Here is a 14,999-nt window from a genome sequence, read left to right on the forward strand (position 1 = left end):
GAAGGCACAGAAGGGGGGTAGGACAGAGTCAAACATAGACCATAGACTAAAGATCATAGGCTTCCTGGAAGATGTGTGTTTTCAGGAGGTTTTTGAATGAGATGACTGAGTCTGCATGTCGTATATGTGGGGGGAGTGCATTCCAGAGCCTGGGTGCTGAGCAGCTAAAGGCCCAGGCACCCATGGTGGAGAGGCGGAATGGAGGGGTAACAAGGAGACCAGCAGAGGAAGAGCGGAGGGAGCAGGAGGGAGCATATACAGGGAGAAGGTCTTAAAGGTCGGTTGGTGCCAGGTTATGGAGGGCTTTGTAGGTGAGGAGTGTCTTAAAGTCAATACGGTATTGCACAGGGAGCCAGTGTAGATTGATGAGGATTGTTGTAATGTGTTCACTTGATCTAGTGCGGGTGAAGATTCTGGCAGCAGAGTCCTGGACCAGTTGGAGTCTGTTGGTGAGTTTGGTGGGGAAACCAGTGAGGAGAGTGTTGCAGTATTCCAGTCGGAAAGTGACGAAGGCATGGATGAGGTTTCAGTGCTGGAGCGTGAGGATCGGAGCCTAGAGATATTGCGGAGGTGGAAGAATGCTGTCCGGGTGATGGTTTTTATGTGGAATTCGAATGAGAGGGAACTGTTCAGGGTGACACTGAGGGTTTTGACTTGTGTTAACAGAGGGACCGGGAAACCATCTATGGTGATGTTGAGGTTGTGCTGTTTGGAGAGAGTGGATTTGGCGCCGATGAGCATGACCTCTGTCTTGTTGCTGTTGAGTTGGAGGAGGTTCGTGCTCATCCAGCTCCGGATGTCTTGAAGGCAGTTGATGAGGGAGGTGGGAGGGAGGGGAGTGGTGGGTTTGGTGGAGAGGTAGAGCTGGGTGTCATCAGCATAGCAGTGGAAGTGAACTTTGTGATGTGACACTGACCCGAGGGACACCCTGTGAGACAGTCGCACGCCCTAATCTGTGATTTTTCAGTTGCACAAACTGTTGGCAATCAGTAAGGTAGGAGGAAAACCAGGAGAGTGCAACACCCATGACACCAACACCAGCCAGACATTCCATGAGGAGTGGATGGGAGATAGTATCAAAGGCTGCACTCAGGACCAGGAGGATGAGGATGGATAGCAGGCCTGAGTCAGCTGCACTGAGGAGGTCATTGATGATTTTGACCAGGGCTGTTTCAGTGCTGTGTTTGGAGCAGAAACCGGACTAGAATGGTTCATAAAAGTTATTGGAGTTTAAATGGTGTTGCAATTGAGTGGCCACAACCTGCTCCAGTATTTTGGAGAGGAAGGGAAGGTTTGAGATGGGACGGAAGTTGTTCAGGTCATTAGGGTTAGCATTTGCCTTATTGAGGATGGGAGTAACGGCAGCAATCTTGAGAGTGGAGGGTACGATGCCAGTGGTGAGGGAAGAGTTAATTATGCCAGTGAGCAGGGGAAAGATGGAAGGCAGGCAGGCTTTGACAAGGCTGGTAGGCAGGGGGTTAAGTTGGCAGGTGGATAATTTGGATTTGCAGATAAGCTCAGTGATGGAATTCTCAGTAGCCAGGGTGAAGTCAGAGAGGCAGGTGGTGTAGCCTGGGCCTTCTGAGGTGTTCATCCAGGACAAGTTGTCAGCAGAAGTACTGGGCATTGTAAGTAGATGTTGGTGGATGTCATGGATTTTGACGTGGAAGAAGTTCAGGAACTTGTTGCACTGTTCGGGGGAGGCGTCTGCAGGGAAGTTGTCAGGAGGCTGAAGTAAGCGGTTCACTGTGGAGAAGAGGACTTTTGAATTGTTTTTACCAGGGTTGATGATGTCGGAGTAGTAGGATGTTCTGGCAGCTGAGAGGGTGTTCTTGTATATCAACAGGTTATCTGTGTATGCTTGAGAATGAACTACTAGACCAGTCCTTTTGCACAGACGCTCGAGACGCCGTCCACTGGCTTTTAACTGGGGGTGTACCAGGGAGCATACAATTACCCATTTATACAGTCAGGTTTTTTACTGGACAAATCTAGGTAACGCAGCAATGTGTCCCCCACCTGTGATTGAACTCACAACCCTCCAGTTAAGAACAAAGTGCTCTAACCGCTACTCCACAGATGTTGCATGCGACGGATCACTAGTGTCTCGTTGTATAACTAGAGCCACTAAATCATCTCCTGATCACTCGTTTTATCACCAAACTCCTCAATAATGCAATCCAAGTCATTATTTTATAATCTCTGTGGTGCCGGGGCTATGTGTATTGCTCAGATCCGCCCCTTTTTTTTCGGCTTATCTCGGCTCCTGTCGGTCTCACTTGGCCATTGAATGGTTTTCTCGGCTTTTCCTGGAGAAAAAAACAAGTAGAGACCTGTGTTTTACATCTCTTTGATGTCGGACAGGGTCTGACATCAGACCGGAAAGGGAAAATTGTAATGTCGGACCTGGTCCAACATAGGACCGCAAAGGAGTAAATTACGTTTTCTATTATTATTTATTAATCCTGAGAGTCACTTTCATCCCTGTCACTTCATTACACTTAAGCTCCTCCTCATCTTCCTCAGCTTCAATGGCAATGACAGAGACCCAGCGTCAATGGCAATGACAGAGACCCAGCGTTTATTTACAATATTTGCCAGCAGACCCGCCGCGTATTAGAGACAGGTGATTATTTGAGACCCGGCAATTATTTGTTACTAAGTTTTACAGTATGTTGATATGGTTTAAACATTTAAACGCTGACACCTGCATAGCATTTAAATGTTCATAAAAATGTAACAAAAGAACATCCCTAGACCATACTACAACATGGAGTGTATACCGTTCACATTGTACTTGTAATGGGTGGGCGAATGAAGGCAATATTTTAGAAACCGGTGCGTTTGTCTGTCTGTCCGTCCCAATATCATACTAACTGGTAAAGTACATCTTGAGAAACCATCATTGAATTGTGAGGTAACCTGGTAAAGACCTTCTTTATTACAAATCTTTCAGGTTCTTTGAATCTAATATTTGCATAATTTTGACATAATGGGCCCGATTTTCGAAAGGGGTTTCATTTTCGGTGGAAATGGCAAAATCTGCTGAATTTTTCCACAGGTTAATCTGTTAAAAAATATCTGCCTATTTTCGTCGGATTACATTTTATGCAAAATTGTCTGCGGTTCTAAATTAATAAGTAATGAGTATTTAAACGGTTTTATCCACCAAAATAATACTTCCGGTTCAATTGTATTAGCAAATGCTATATAAACTCAATCGAAAATTGTACCACACCAGAGTCAAAACGCAAATGCAAACACAAGGGCAAATTCTTATTTCCATTCAGTCTTGCAGTGTACAAAAATGAAAATTAATGAAAACTTTTTTTTTGGATGTACACAAAAGGTTTAAATGAATAATTTATCATTTATTTCAGGAGGCTTCATTTTTTCTCTCTATACTTTTTTTCTCATGCAAACCTTTTGCGTACATTTATTTTTTTTTCATTTTTATGTTATGATCCCAAGCCGAAATACGACCCCATCAGGATTGGGACAACCCCATCGCCTTAAAAACCGTTCATTGACATTTTTAGAAAGCCAAAATCTTATTTGGCTTGTACAAATAATTAACTTTACCCAAAGCTGACCTGAATAAGAAAAAATACCAGAACAAGATCTGACCACCCCTTCGTGTCAAAGTGAGACTAGTTTGAATTATTTTCCAGGGTAGCCCCAAATGTATCAAACTATACTTTGGAAATAAAAATGTAAAAATTAATACATAAATAAATAAATAAACACATTGCAGACATCTGCTTTTAAATAAAATCATCAAACCATCCGGTTTATTTATTGATAAATTTCAGATGCATCAAAATACTGAATACTGAATACTGCATGGTTAACTGAAGGTGGTCCCTGAAGAGAAATAAAAGCTAACTTACTTTAAGGAATGTATTGATGTATGTTCATCCACAACTTTAAACACTGAATTATAAATCCTACTTAAAACTAAAAACAACTGTGTATAATTCTACTCAAATACCATGTTAATATTAGGTGGATGGTTGGTCATTTTATTAAAAAGCAAATGTCTGCAACGTATATATTACTGCATTAATGAAGTGGGCTTCTTATTCGGCCATTTTCTTATTCACATTCTAGTTTCTTATTCGCATCCTAGCTTCTTATTCGCCAATATGCATAAATGTAACTAAAACTGAATAAGTAACTGAGCCCTGGGGTATTTAATTTTTAAGTTTCATACTTTCCCCATTTAATATAGAACACACAGACCTGAACAGGAAAAAGTCAATTTAACAAACCATTCTGTTGTAAAGTCACCTGTCCAAGTTTACTACTTTATTCTGCACCGTACAGAAAGCACGTTTTCTTTTGAAGTTTTTATTTCTACTTTTCAAAAGGTAAGCCCAATGTATATCTTAAGTGCAAAGCAATCTGTACACTGTATCATTGTTGAACATCAATCTCTACCCCTAAATAACATTTTAGTTCCGTAGTATATTTATAGACCTTATAGTTTCCTCCAGAATGTTTTTTTAAATGGACCTTTTCTTGTTCAGGTCTGTGTGCGTATGCTATATTAAATGGGGAAAGCACGTTATTAGACAAGATAACAAAGGAAAGCAAATCCCATGTTTGACAGGGAAGAATACATATGGATCACGCACAGGGTTTCCACTTCTGGATCCCTGCTTTGAAATGTTGCTTTAAATCCAATGTCAATATTGCTATGTGCGCCATGTTTGTACCAAATTCTGGTTTTGGCCGGGATAAATACATATGGATGACGTAGAGGGGTTCCCCTGTGTTTTTATTAACTTTGAAATGAACAGCCCAAGGTGATTTTATCTCCTGAAATACACCATTTACTTATTCAATTAGTTACATTTGTGTATATTAGCAAGTAAGAAGCTGGGATGTGAATAAGAAGCTGGCCGATTAGAAGCCAACTTCAGCATGGTAATTTTTTTAGTTTGTTTGTTTTTGTAATTTTCCAAAGTAGCCTATAGTTTGATCCATTTGGGGCTACCCTGGAGAATAATTCAAATTAGTCTCACTTTGACACGAAGGGATGGTCGGATCTTCTTTAGATCTGCTTGCGGTAAAGTGGATTGTGTGCATTGCAATGGGATTGTATTTCAGCTTGGGATCATAATATACACATACACACACGCAATCACAGCTGCTTCTAACACAGGATCCATGTTAAATGCCAGGGAGACTCGGTCTGACTTGCTGTCACTCTGTTTTTTACTGGCGGATAGTTGTATTGACCAGGCTGAAGCAGGGAGAACCCTAACTGATGGAAGTTTACATTATCCACCACTTTCATCTTTAGAAAATAGACACAGATTCTTAGATCATTACGTATTCCACCAAAATAAACTGTCAGAATAACTAATAAACCAAACTAGCGGATAGAGTCCCACCCTGTTTTCCGCAGCTTTAGAAAATACTGAATCAATGGGAAAAACAGGTGCAGAAAAAAATGGTCGAAATAATGTGATCCTCCAACGTATCTCCTTTTGAAAATAACCCACTACATGTTTTTTTTTGGGTTTTTTTTTAACCAATGTTTGCCACTTCTTTGCAGGGTTGAATTTCAAAACAAGTTCTATAAAGGATCTGGCTACAAGTTTACACCTTTCTCTTTTGGAAACCTGCCATGCAAAGAGCAATGATTTACTTATTTTTGGCCATGTTCTCGAAGATTGAAGATGAAAGACTGGAGACCACTGACTAGACTAGACATTGTCACTGTGTAGTTATTAATTTAGCAACCTTTTTCTGTGGATTGGGGGTTGTGTAGTAGGGGCTCTAGAGTGGATGAAACAACCCCTTCTCTTTTCAGCAATTAATATAGAATCTGTAACAATTTGCAAAGTAATCTATTGTGTCTCTTATTGTTGTTAACTGTTGTAAACTAAACATGTCAAATAAAAGAATCTATTGCCCAATTAAAGGGCTTTCAGTAAAGAACAATGGATTATTTTCTGCATTGACCTGCCTTTGCATGTAATCAAAGTGTACCTAGCAATTCCAAACCATCAACAATGCTGATGATTTATGGAAAAAATAAAGGGTTAGATTACTCCAAAATGCCAATAGCCCCATGAATACTACAATTTGTTTGCAAGATATTTCAGTCTTAATTGATATCACCCATGTTAGTTCTGATACATGTTTAAATCCATACATTCATACTAATGAGTGCACTACAGAAAATGGGAATTTTATAGTTCAGAGGTAAAACGAATAGAAATTTAATTATTTAGCAGAAAAAAATATTCATCTAAGGCCTTTATTAGCCTTTAACCAAAATGTCTGATGCTTGTATTATTTTTGCTTGCTTGTACTTTACTACACTGTTTTTACCAAGGAATACCAGGACACAATTTTGAAGGTCAAGCAACATCCTACAAGGACAATGGCACATATAAAATCATTTTTGTTTCATTAGGCATAATAATAATAATAATAATAATAATTATACATTTTATTTATAAAGCGCCTTTCCAATCCCAAAGCGCTTAACATAGTTGATAGAAGACAAGATAACAAACGATAGGGCAAAATAAAATACAGTAATAAAAAACAATAAAAATACATTCAACAAAGTAAGAGACAGCATTAACACAGATCCTTAAAAGTTAGTTTAAAAAGATGTGTTTTGAGGTGGATTTTAAAAATCTCATCAGTCTCTGAGTTTCTTATGGAGCTGGGTAGTGCATTCCAGAGGTAAGGAGCTGCTCTACAGAAGGCTCTGTCTCCCATGGACTGTAGCTTGGTAATAGGTGGTCGAAGATAACCGAATTTGGAAGACCGGAGAGTGCGGACAGGAGAGTAGACATGAAGCAGGTCTCGCAGGTATCCCGGAGTAGTGCCATGGAGCGACTTGTACGTGAGGAGCATGATCTTAAAGTCAACCCTGAATCATATTGGGAGCCAATGTAGTTTAAAAAGCACCGGTGTAATATGTTCCTGAGATTCTGCACATATTGCAACTTGTTTATAACTCGTACAGACTCCAGATAATTTGCATTACAATAATGAAGCCTAGAAGTAATAAAAGCGTGAATCAGTTTTTCAGCATCAGAGAAAGATAAAAGGGGCCTTATCCGTGCAATATTGTAGAGTTGGAAAAAAGGACACCCTCGGGACATTTTTAATATGGGCTTTGAAGGTCAAAGAAGAAGAAAAAATACCGCCCAGGTTATGTACTACAATGGAAGCAGATACATTTACACTGTTAATATCCAAATTAAAATGACCAATTCTATGAACAAGAGACTGGGAACCGATTAAAATAATTTCTGTTTGGTCACAGTTTAGTTTAAGAAAACTCTGTTGTATCCAAATTTTGATATCACAAAGGTAACTGACTAGTACAGAGGTAGCAGTGCTTGTGTCAGATTTTGTGCACACATATAATTGTGTATCATCAGCATAAAAATGATAGCTGAGGCGTCTAAAAATCTGGCCAAGTGGTAACATGTAAATACAAAAAAGTAAGGGGTCCAGAACAGAGTCCTGTAGGATTTTAAGTTTTTAAGAGTTACAAAGTGTTATCTGTCAGACAGATATGACTTAAACCAGCAGAGAACAGTATCCGTAAGGCCGTGTTATCAATCAATATATTATTTAGGATTGACTGTGTCAAAGGCTGCACTGAGGTCTAATAAAAATGATGCCTCAGGCAGCAGTGTGGAGTAGTGGTTAGGGCTCTGGACTATTTACCGGAGGGTCGTGGGTTCAATCCCCAGTGGGGGACACTGCTGCTGTACCCTTGAGCAAGGTACTCTACTTAGATTGCTCCAGTAAAAACCGAACTGTATAAATGGGTAATTGTATGTGTGATAAACTCAATAACTTTCTAATTATTGACTCAGAGAAACGGCACGCGTACACTTACTCTAATTAAGTGTTCCTTTATTTTTTCTGTACAAGAAGGTGCTCACGCTAGCCTGGGCGGGAACTAGAATCTGAGCAGGACGTGGCTCCCCATGACCCATGACCCCTTCAGCTATTGGAGCTGTACCAGGGATCATGTTACAATAACTCAACTGGAATAAAACGTAACTAAAACCCAGGGGACTAACTATCAATATTCCACAGTATGTAAAAAATAATGTGATATCTTGTAACAATTGTCAAACATACAAAACTTGTAATTTTATTCACTCCACAACAAATCAAAACCAATTCATATCAACACACATCCTACATTAAATAATAAAACATAAGCACTTTATATAAATAGTGAGTATTTCAAAACTACTATGTGTAAAAATCATACATGAACAACACACTGAGCTGAAGGTTACCAGGGATCATGTTACAATAACTCAACTGGAATAAAACGTAACTAAAACCCAGGGGACTAACTATCAATATTCCACATCCCTCCACCTCAGATTAAAACTGGTCTTGTTTTTATCTTACATTCACTTTCAACACTTACGTAGCTAGGAACAACTAAACTAACAGTCCAGTTTCTGTGGAGCTCTACGCACTCTTTGTGAACGGCGCAACTCTGGTGCCGGGGCTAATGTTGGTTCTGGCCCTGGATCTACTGCTGGCTCTGGGTCTACTGGAACCCCCTCTGTTGAAAACTCTAACTGCACTGAGTTAGGGCTGTAGTCATCTCCCAAAGGAACTTGGACATCCTCTGGTCTTTCAGATTGTGGAACGGTCGCTGCCTGATATTTCCTTAGGTGGTCTTGATGACGGCGAATCACTCTCCCATCCGTCAGTTCCACTTGGAATGACACTGGACCCACTTTCTCCAGTATGGTTCCTTGTGTCCACTTATCCTCCACTCCAAACATTCGAACATAAACAGTATCTCCTACATTCAATAAGCGAACTTTGGCGTGTTGATCATGTTGAAACTTCTGCTTAGCTTGCGCAGCTCTCACTCTCCCTCCCACTGCTGGTCTCAGCACATCAAAACACGATCGTGGTCTACGTCCCATCAGTAATTCTGCCGGCGATGACCCAGTTGTGGTTTGAGGTGTGATTCTGTAATGGAACAAAAACCTGGCCAACTTGGTTTCAATTGTGCCAGTCCTCATTTTCTTTAACCCCTCCTTTACCGTCTGCACGGCTCTTTCGGCTAGCCCATTGGATGCAGGGTGGTAAGGTGATGTTCTGACATGCTTAATGCTATTTTTCTTACAAAACTGCTGGAACTCTTCGCTAGTAAATGCTGTTCCATTATCTGTCACTAGCATCTCGGGCAGCCCATGCGTTGCAAATGTAACCCGCAGTTGACTTATGGTAGCTTGAGAAGTAGCAGAAGACATAACATGAACATCTATCCACTTGGAGTGGGCATCAATAAGGATCAAGAACATCTTCCCCATAAATGGACCTGCATAATCCACATGCAGGCGGGCCCACGGTCTGTCAGGCCACTCCCACGGGTGTAGCGGTGCCGGTGGCGGTGCATGGCGTGTGCTCTGGCAAATGGTACATTCTCTAACCTTTTTCTCCAAGGCTTGGTCCATGCAAGGCCACCACACCATACTTCTTGCTAGGCTCTTCATGCGAGATATGCCCGGGTGTGCTTCATGAAGTTCAGCAATAACTTTCTCCTGGCTTTGCGGAGGTACAATGACTCTGTTTCCCCAAAGTAAACAATTGTCTTGGATACTTAACTCCTCCTTCCTTCTAAAATACGGCCTCAGATCTTCCATCTCGGCTTCTGCTGGCCATCCACTTCTCACGTATGTCAGGACTCGCGACAATATAGGGTCTCTTCTGGTTCCTGACTGTATTTGCCCTAGGTTGACAGGGAAAGTGGAGAGGTTTTCCAGTAACAAAACCACATCCCCTGGTGTTTGCACATGTGAGGGTGTATCCTTCAGTGGCAAACGACTCAGTCCATCAGCATTACTGTGTGTCTCTCCACTCTTGTAGCGTATCTCATACTCATAACCAGCAAGCAATAACGCCCACCGTTGAATTCTCCCTGAAGCCATCGGTGGAATCAACTTGCTCTCGCTGAAAAGGCTCATCAAGGGCTTGTGGTCCGAGCAAATAGTGAAATGGTGTCCATACAGGTACTGATGGAACTTTTTTACCCCAAACACAATGGCGAGGGCTTCTTTATCCAGCTGAGAATAGTTTTTTTCAGCTGGAGCCAAAGTGCGGGATGCAAAACTTATTGGTCTTTCACTTCCATCAGGCAGGGTGTGCGATAACACTGCTCCCACTCCATAGGGTGATGCATCGCATGCCAGGAGCAATGGTTTCTTGGAGTCGAAATGTACTAACAATTGTGATGTTAGCAAAAGCTTCTTTGCTGACTGGAAAGCTTTCTCCTGCTGTGGTTTCCAACACCATGGCACCTTCTTCTGTAGTAGATGATGCAATGGTGCCAACAGCGTTGATAAATTTGGCAGAAAACGATGGTAATAGTTTACCATCCCTAAAAATGACTTCAACTCTGTGGTATTCTTGGGCGTCGGAGCTTCCGCTATTGCCCGGACCTTCTCCTCTGCTGGGTGTATGCCCTCTGCGTCAATCTTGTGACCTAAATACTGCACCTCTGGCGCTAGGAAAATGCACTTTTGTTTTTTTAGTCTCAATCCTGCATCAGCAAGCCGCTTCAAAACTTCTTCCAAAACTTGCATGTGTTTTGACGGGTCAGGACCTGTTATGAGGATGTCATCCAGATACACGAGAACGTGGGGCAAACCTGCTAGCAGGCTTTCCAGGGTGCGTTGGAAAATACCTGGAGCTGATGACACCCCAAAAGGCAACCTGGTGTAGCGGAACAACCCCTTGTGCGTGTTGATGGTCAAAACTTCCTTAGAACTGTCCTCCAGGAGCAGCTGCTGGTAGGCATGGCTCAGGTCCAGCTTTGTAAAGGCTTGCCCCCCTGTAATGTTGGAGAATAAATCTTCCACTCGCGGAATTGGATAAGCATCCAGTCTGGAGGCCTGGTTCACTGTCAGTTTATAATCGCCACAAATACGTATTGACCCATCTGGCTTCATAATTGGCACAATAGGAGCAGCCCACTTCGAAAACTGAACAGGTTCAATGATGCCTGCCTTTTGCAATCTCTGCAGTTCAGCACTGACTTTTTCTTTTAATGCATACGGTACTGTACGGGCTTTGAAGAATCTGGGCTTAACGTTTCCGTCCACTTCAATGACAGCCTTAGTTCCTCTCAAAGTTCCCAGTTCATCCCGAAACACAACTGCATATCTGTTTAAAATGTCTTGCACACTAGTAGTTCCCATATGATACAAGTTAGACCAATCCAGCTTGAGCTTCTTCAGCCAGTTCCGTCCTAGCAAACTAGGTCCATTACCAAACACTATCAGTATTGGTAGCGTGCATGATCGCTGGTTATACTGTACTTCCACTGCAATGATGCCTATGACTTTAATTTCTTCTCCTGTATATGTGCGCAGCTTAATGGCAGACTTACTGAGTGGGGGTAACTGTTTGCCATGCCACGTGCCTCTGTACGTGCTCTCACTGATAACTGTGAATGACGCCCCTGTATCAACTTCCATTTGCAATTCTTCCCCTTGCGCCTTCACAGTCACATAAATAAGCTCTACTTTCTCTGTTTTTGCTTGGTGCATACTGTAAACAACTTCAGGTTCGTCTTCATCTACCTCCCCTTCTAAGCTATGCGTAGCTTTAGGCATCTTGGGTTGCCAGCCCCCTCTGTGTTGGCGTGGCTGATTTTTACTGCGACACACTTTTGCAATGTGACCCTTCTTATTGCAGTTATGGCAAACAGCGTCCTTGAATCTACAGTCTCTTGCAGCATGTGGCTGTCCACAGCGGTAACACATATTTTTCCCTTCACCCTGTCTGCAGTCTATCGCAGGAGAACCAACTGCGATCGCCTTGTGAATCACAGGTGGTGTTGAGGCGGTCGGTTTAAGATCGTGAGCTTGTTGCGCAGCAGCCTCCATGGCTTGAGCAATCTCCACAGCCTTCTTAAAATCCAACGCGGTTTCCGATAACAAACGGCGCTGAATGCGGTCATCTTGCAAGCCGCATACCAACCTGTCACGCAGCATCATATCCAGCATCTCCCCGAAAACACAATGTTCAGACAACCGTCTCAATTCGGCTACATAAGTTGCCACAGATTCCCCTGGCTGCCGAAACCTATTGTGAAATTTAAAAGTCTGCACAATCTCTGACGGTTTAGGGTTTTTATGCTGTTTAACAATTAAGCACAGTTCAGCAAAACTCTTATCAGTAGGTTTCAATGGCGATACCAAATTCCTGATGAGACTGTATGTTTTCGAACCGCAAACACTTAGAAATATGGAGCGTTGTTTACCTCCATCAGTAATATCATTTGCTGCGAAGTAGTGTCCAAGCCGTTCCACATACTCCGTCCAGTCAGTGCTCTCATCAAACTCTCCAATGCTTCCAAAAGTCGCCATTGCCGTCCGAAGTGTAGCCTGCTTCTAGGTTTTTTTTTTTTTGTTTGTTTTTTTTTTTTTTTTTTTTTTACTCCTCGTCGCCAAATGTGATAAACTCAATAACTTTCTAATTATTGACTCAGAGAAACGGCACGCGTACACTTACTCTAATTAAGTGTTCCTTTATTTTTTCTGTACAAGAAGGTGCTCACGCTAGCCTGGGCGGGAACTAGAATCTGAGCAGGACGTGGCTCCCCATGACCCATGACCCCTTCAGCTATTGGAGCTGTACCAGGGATCATGTTACAATAACTCAACTGGAATAAAACGTAACTAAAACCCAGGGGACTAACTATCAATATTCCACAGTATGTAAAAAATAATGTGATATCTTGTAACAATTGTCAAACATACAAAACTTGTAATTTTATTCACTCCACAACAAATCAAAACCAATTCATATCAACACACATCCTACATTAAATAATAAAACATAAGCACTTTATATAAATAGTGAGTATTTCAAAACTACTATGTGTAAAAATCATACATGAACAACACACTGAGCTGAAGGTTACCAGGGACAGTATTTAATACAGGGTTAAAGCAGGTTTAAGAAAGAGCTGAAGTTAATATTCCAATATAAAAGTAGTATTATTAAACTGCTTTTATGTAACGTTTAGCAGGGGCAGTATATAATACCAAATTAGTTGTGGGTTTTAAGAAATTACTACAATTAAATGCTTTAGCTAAAAAGTATTCACAAGTCAGTCACCATGCATATAAAACAAAGAGGAGGGAGAGAGAAATGCGAGATTTGAGAGACAGTCTTACTAAACCCTGTAGGTATTGCGTGATCACTTCCAGAATTTGTTTCCGAAGCATGTCTGGGTTTGGTCTGTGGAAAAGGTGGCAACCCTACTTACAGTGTGTGTGTCGGTATGTTTACAGTTCTGTATGCCTGTGTAACGCCCCTTCTCTCCTTTAGAATCTAGGTAACACACGCGCTGGAGCCAGGCCATCTAAAATCGTCCAGGATAGCCCGAACGCCTACCGTTTCTCGGGGCTGTAGTAAAAAATAAAATATATAATAAACCCAGTTCTTTTATAAATGGGCGACTCGCTGTGCCCTCTCTATTGACAAAACTGTAGCGCTCCGGTGAAGTAATTACTGTAGCTCGAATTAAAATCAGATAGCGTGGTGATGATAATTGTTATTTACATTGTGTAGTTTGCGTTGTGTGTTTCTTTTTTGTTTGTTTGTTTTAATTAATGAACCCAGACCGGTTGTTCGAGTCCAATAAACCAGCTCTATTTTATTTAGTTCCACCTGTTATATTTAAAAGACAAAAACATAAATACACAAGTATACGGAAGACTTAGTACATCAGTGCTGTCAGCTTCGTTACGCTGTCTGACACGAGTAGAATGTAAAAAAAATAATAATGATACAGTGTAAATAATAATCATACAAACACAAAACGACAATTTAACTAATTACTTCAACACAAATTAATATAAACCCACCCATCTAGCAGCAACTATTAACCCGATGGCCACTTGTCCCTTAACTATACATATAATTTAAAAAATATGAATTTGACTAAATTAAAGACAAAACATAACGGAAAATACCTTAGGGAGGAATTAATGAGGGAAAGTGAGGCACATACCTGTTATTTTTAAAAGACAAAAACATAAATACACAAGTACACAGCAGGCTTAGTACATCAGTCACTGCTGTGTCAGCTTCACGTCGTTACGCTGTCTGACATGATGAGTGTCAGAGAGCACTGCACTGCAGTTGGAAAGGGACAGCCAGAACGTGATGCGTTTTCTTTTCTTTTTTTCTTTTTATTTACTAGCTCGACAGAACTAACACGTATGTTTCCCTCTGGTTGCCTGGCTACACTTGCATGTCCAGGTGGTTGTTTTAAGTAAACAAACAACATTACAGCAGAACACGCTGATCAGCTCCTATTATACTAAAATGTCCGCTGTTTTGGGGAGGGATTCTCTGTGAATAACCGTGCGATCTTCATCCTTACAATTGTATTTAATAGAGCAAGCGATTCTGAACAGTGTCTATACCACTCATTACCTGAAAGATACACTTGCAAAGTCGACCCCCCAACCCCACCCCACCCCGTGTCTTTTCAATGGGTTACACGCGCAGCTTTTTTGCAACAGATTCAGGATTTGTGACTGTGTTTGACCACAGTTCAGTCGTAAAAATAATTATATGACGATTTTTAAGTAAACTGTATTCGCGTGACTTGTAATGCTCATGTATTAAACATTTTCGTATTACGATTGTGTTCTGGTTTAAAAATAAAAGTGCCGTTTTTTTGCCTACAACAGCGTTTAAAAAAAAAAAAAAAAAAAAAAAAAAAAAGATAACAAAACATTTCTATATGTTGTAACAGGTGCAATTTGAATTTGCACTGTTCCTTTAAATTTGTATAGCTTGTTCAATAGTGCCTCATTTGGAGGTCAAGGGTAAGAGCCCATCTGCGCAGGAGCAAGTCACTCCGGGCTTGCTTCTTACAGGTGAGGCTGCGTGTTTGAGGTGCTCTGATTTATAATATTATCATTTTGATTTCTACACGTATTTTGTTAAACGAT

The 14,999-nt window shown here is 41.2% G+C and overlaps 1 protein-coding gene across 5 annotated transcripts in view; it reads left to right on the forward strand.

Moving 5' to 3' along the window:
• si:ch73-173p19.2 (V-type proton ATPase 116 kDa subunit a 1) overlaps positions 1–14,999 on the forward strand; it is a 233,250-nt gene that overhangs the window by 196,421 nt on the left and 21,830 nt on the right. For 2 of the 5 annotated variants that reach the window (XM_059013870.1, XM_059013899.1), the window contains one exon: positions 5,564–6,038. The exons of 1 other annotated variant lie outside the window; for it this stretch is intronic. In XM_059013870.1, coding sequence (XP_058869853.1) covers positions 5,564–5,651 — 88 coding nt within the window. In that variant the 3' untranslated portion in view covers positions 5,652–6,038. Of the gene's footprint in view, positions 1–5,563; positions 6,042–14,999 lie in introns of those variants that run through there. 2 more of the 5 variants (XR_009319820.1, XM_059013891.1) reach the window with 2 other exon arrangements.

This window comes from Acipenser ruthenus, chromosome 3 (assembly GCF_902713425.1).
Source record: "Acipenser ruthenus chromosome 3, fAciRut3.2 maternal haplotype, whole genome shotgun sequence".
NCBI lineage: Eukaryota > Metazoa > Chordata > Actinopteri > Acipenseriformes > Acipenseridae > Acipenser > Acipenser ruthenus.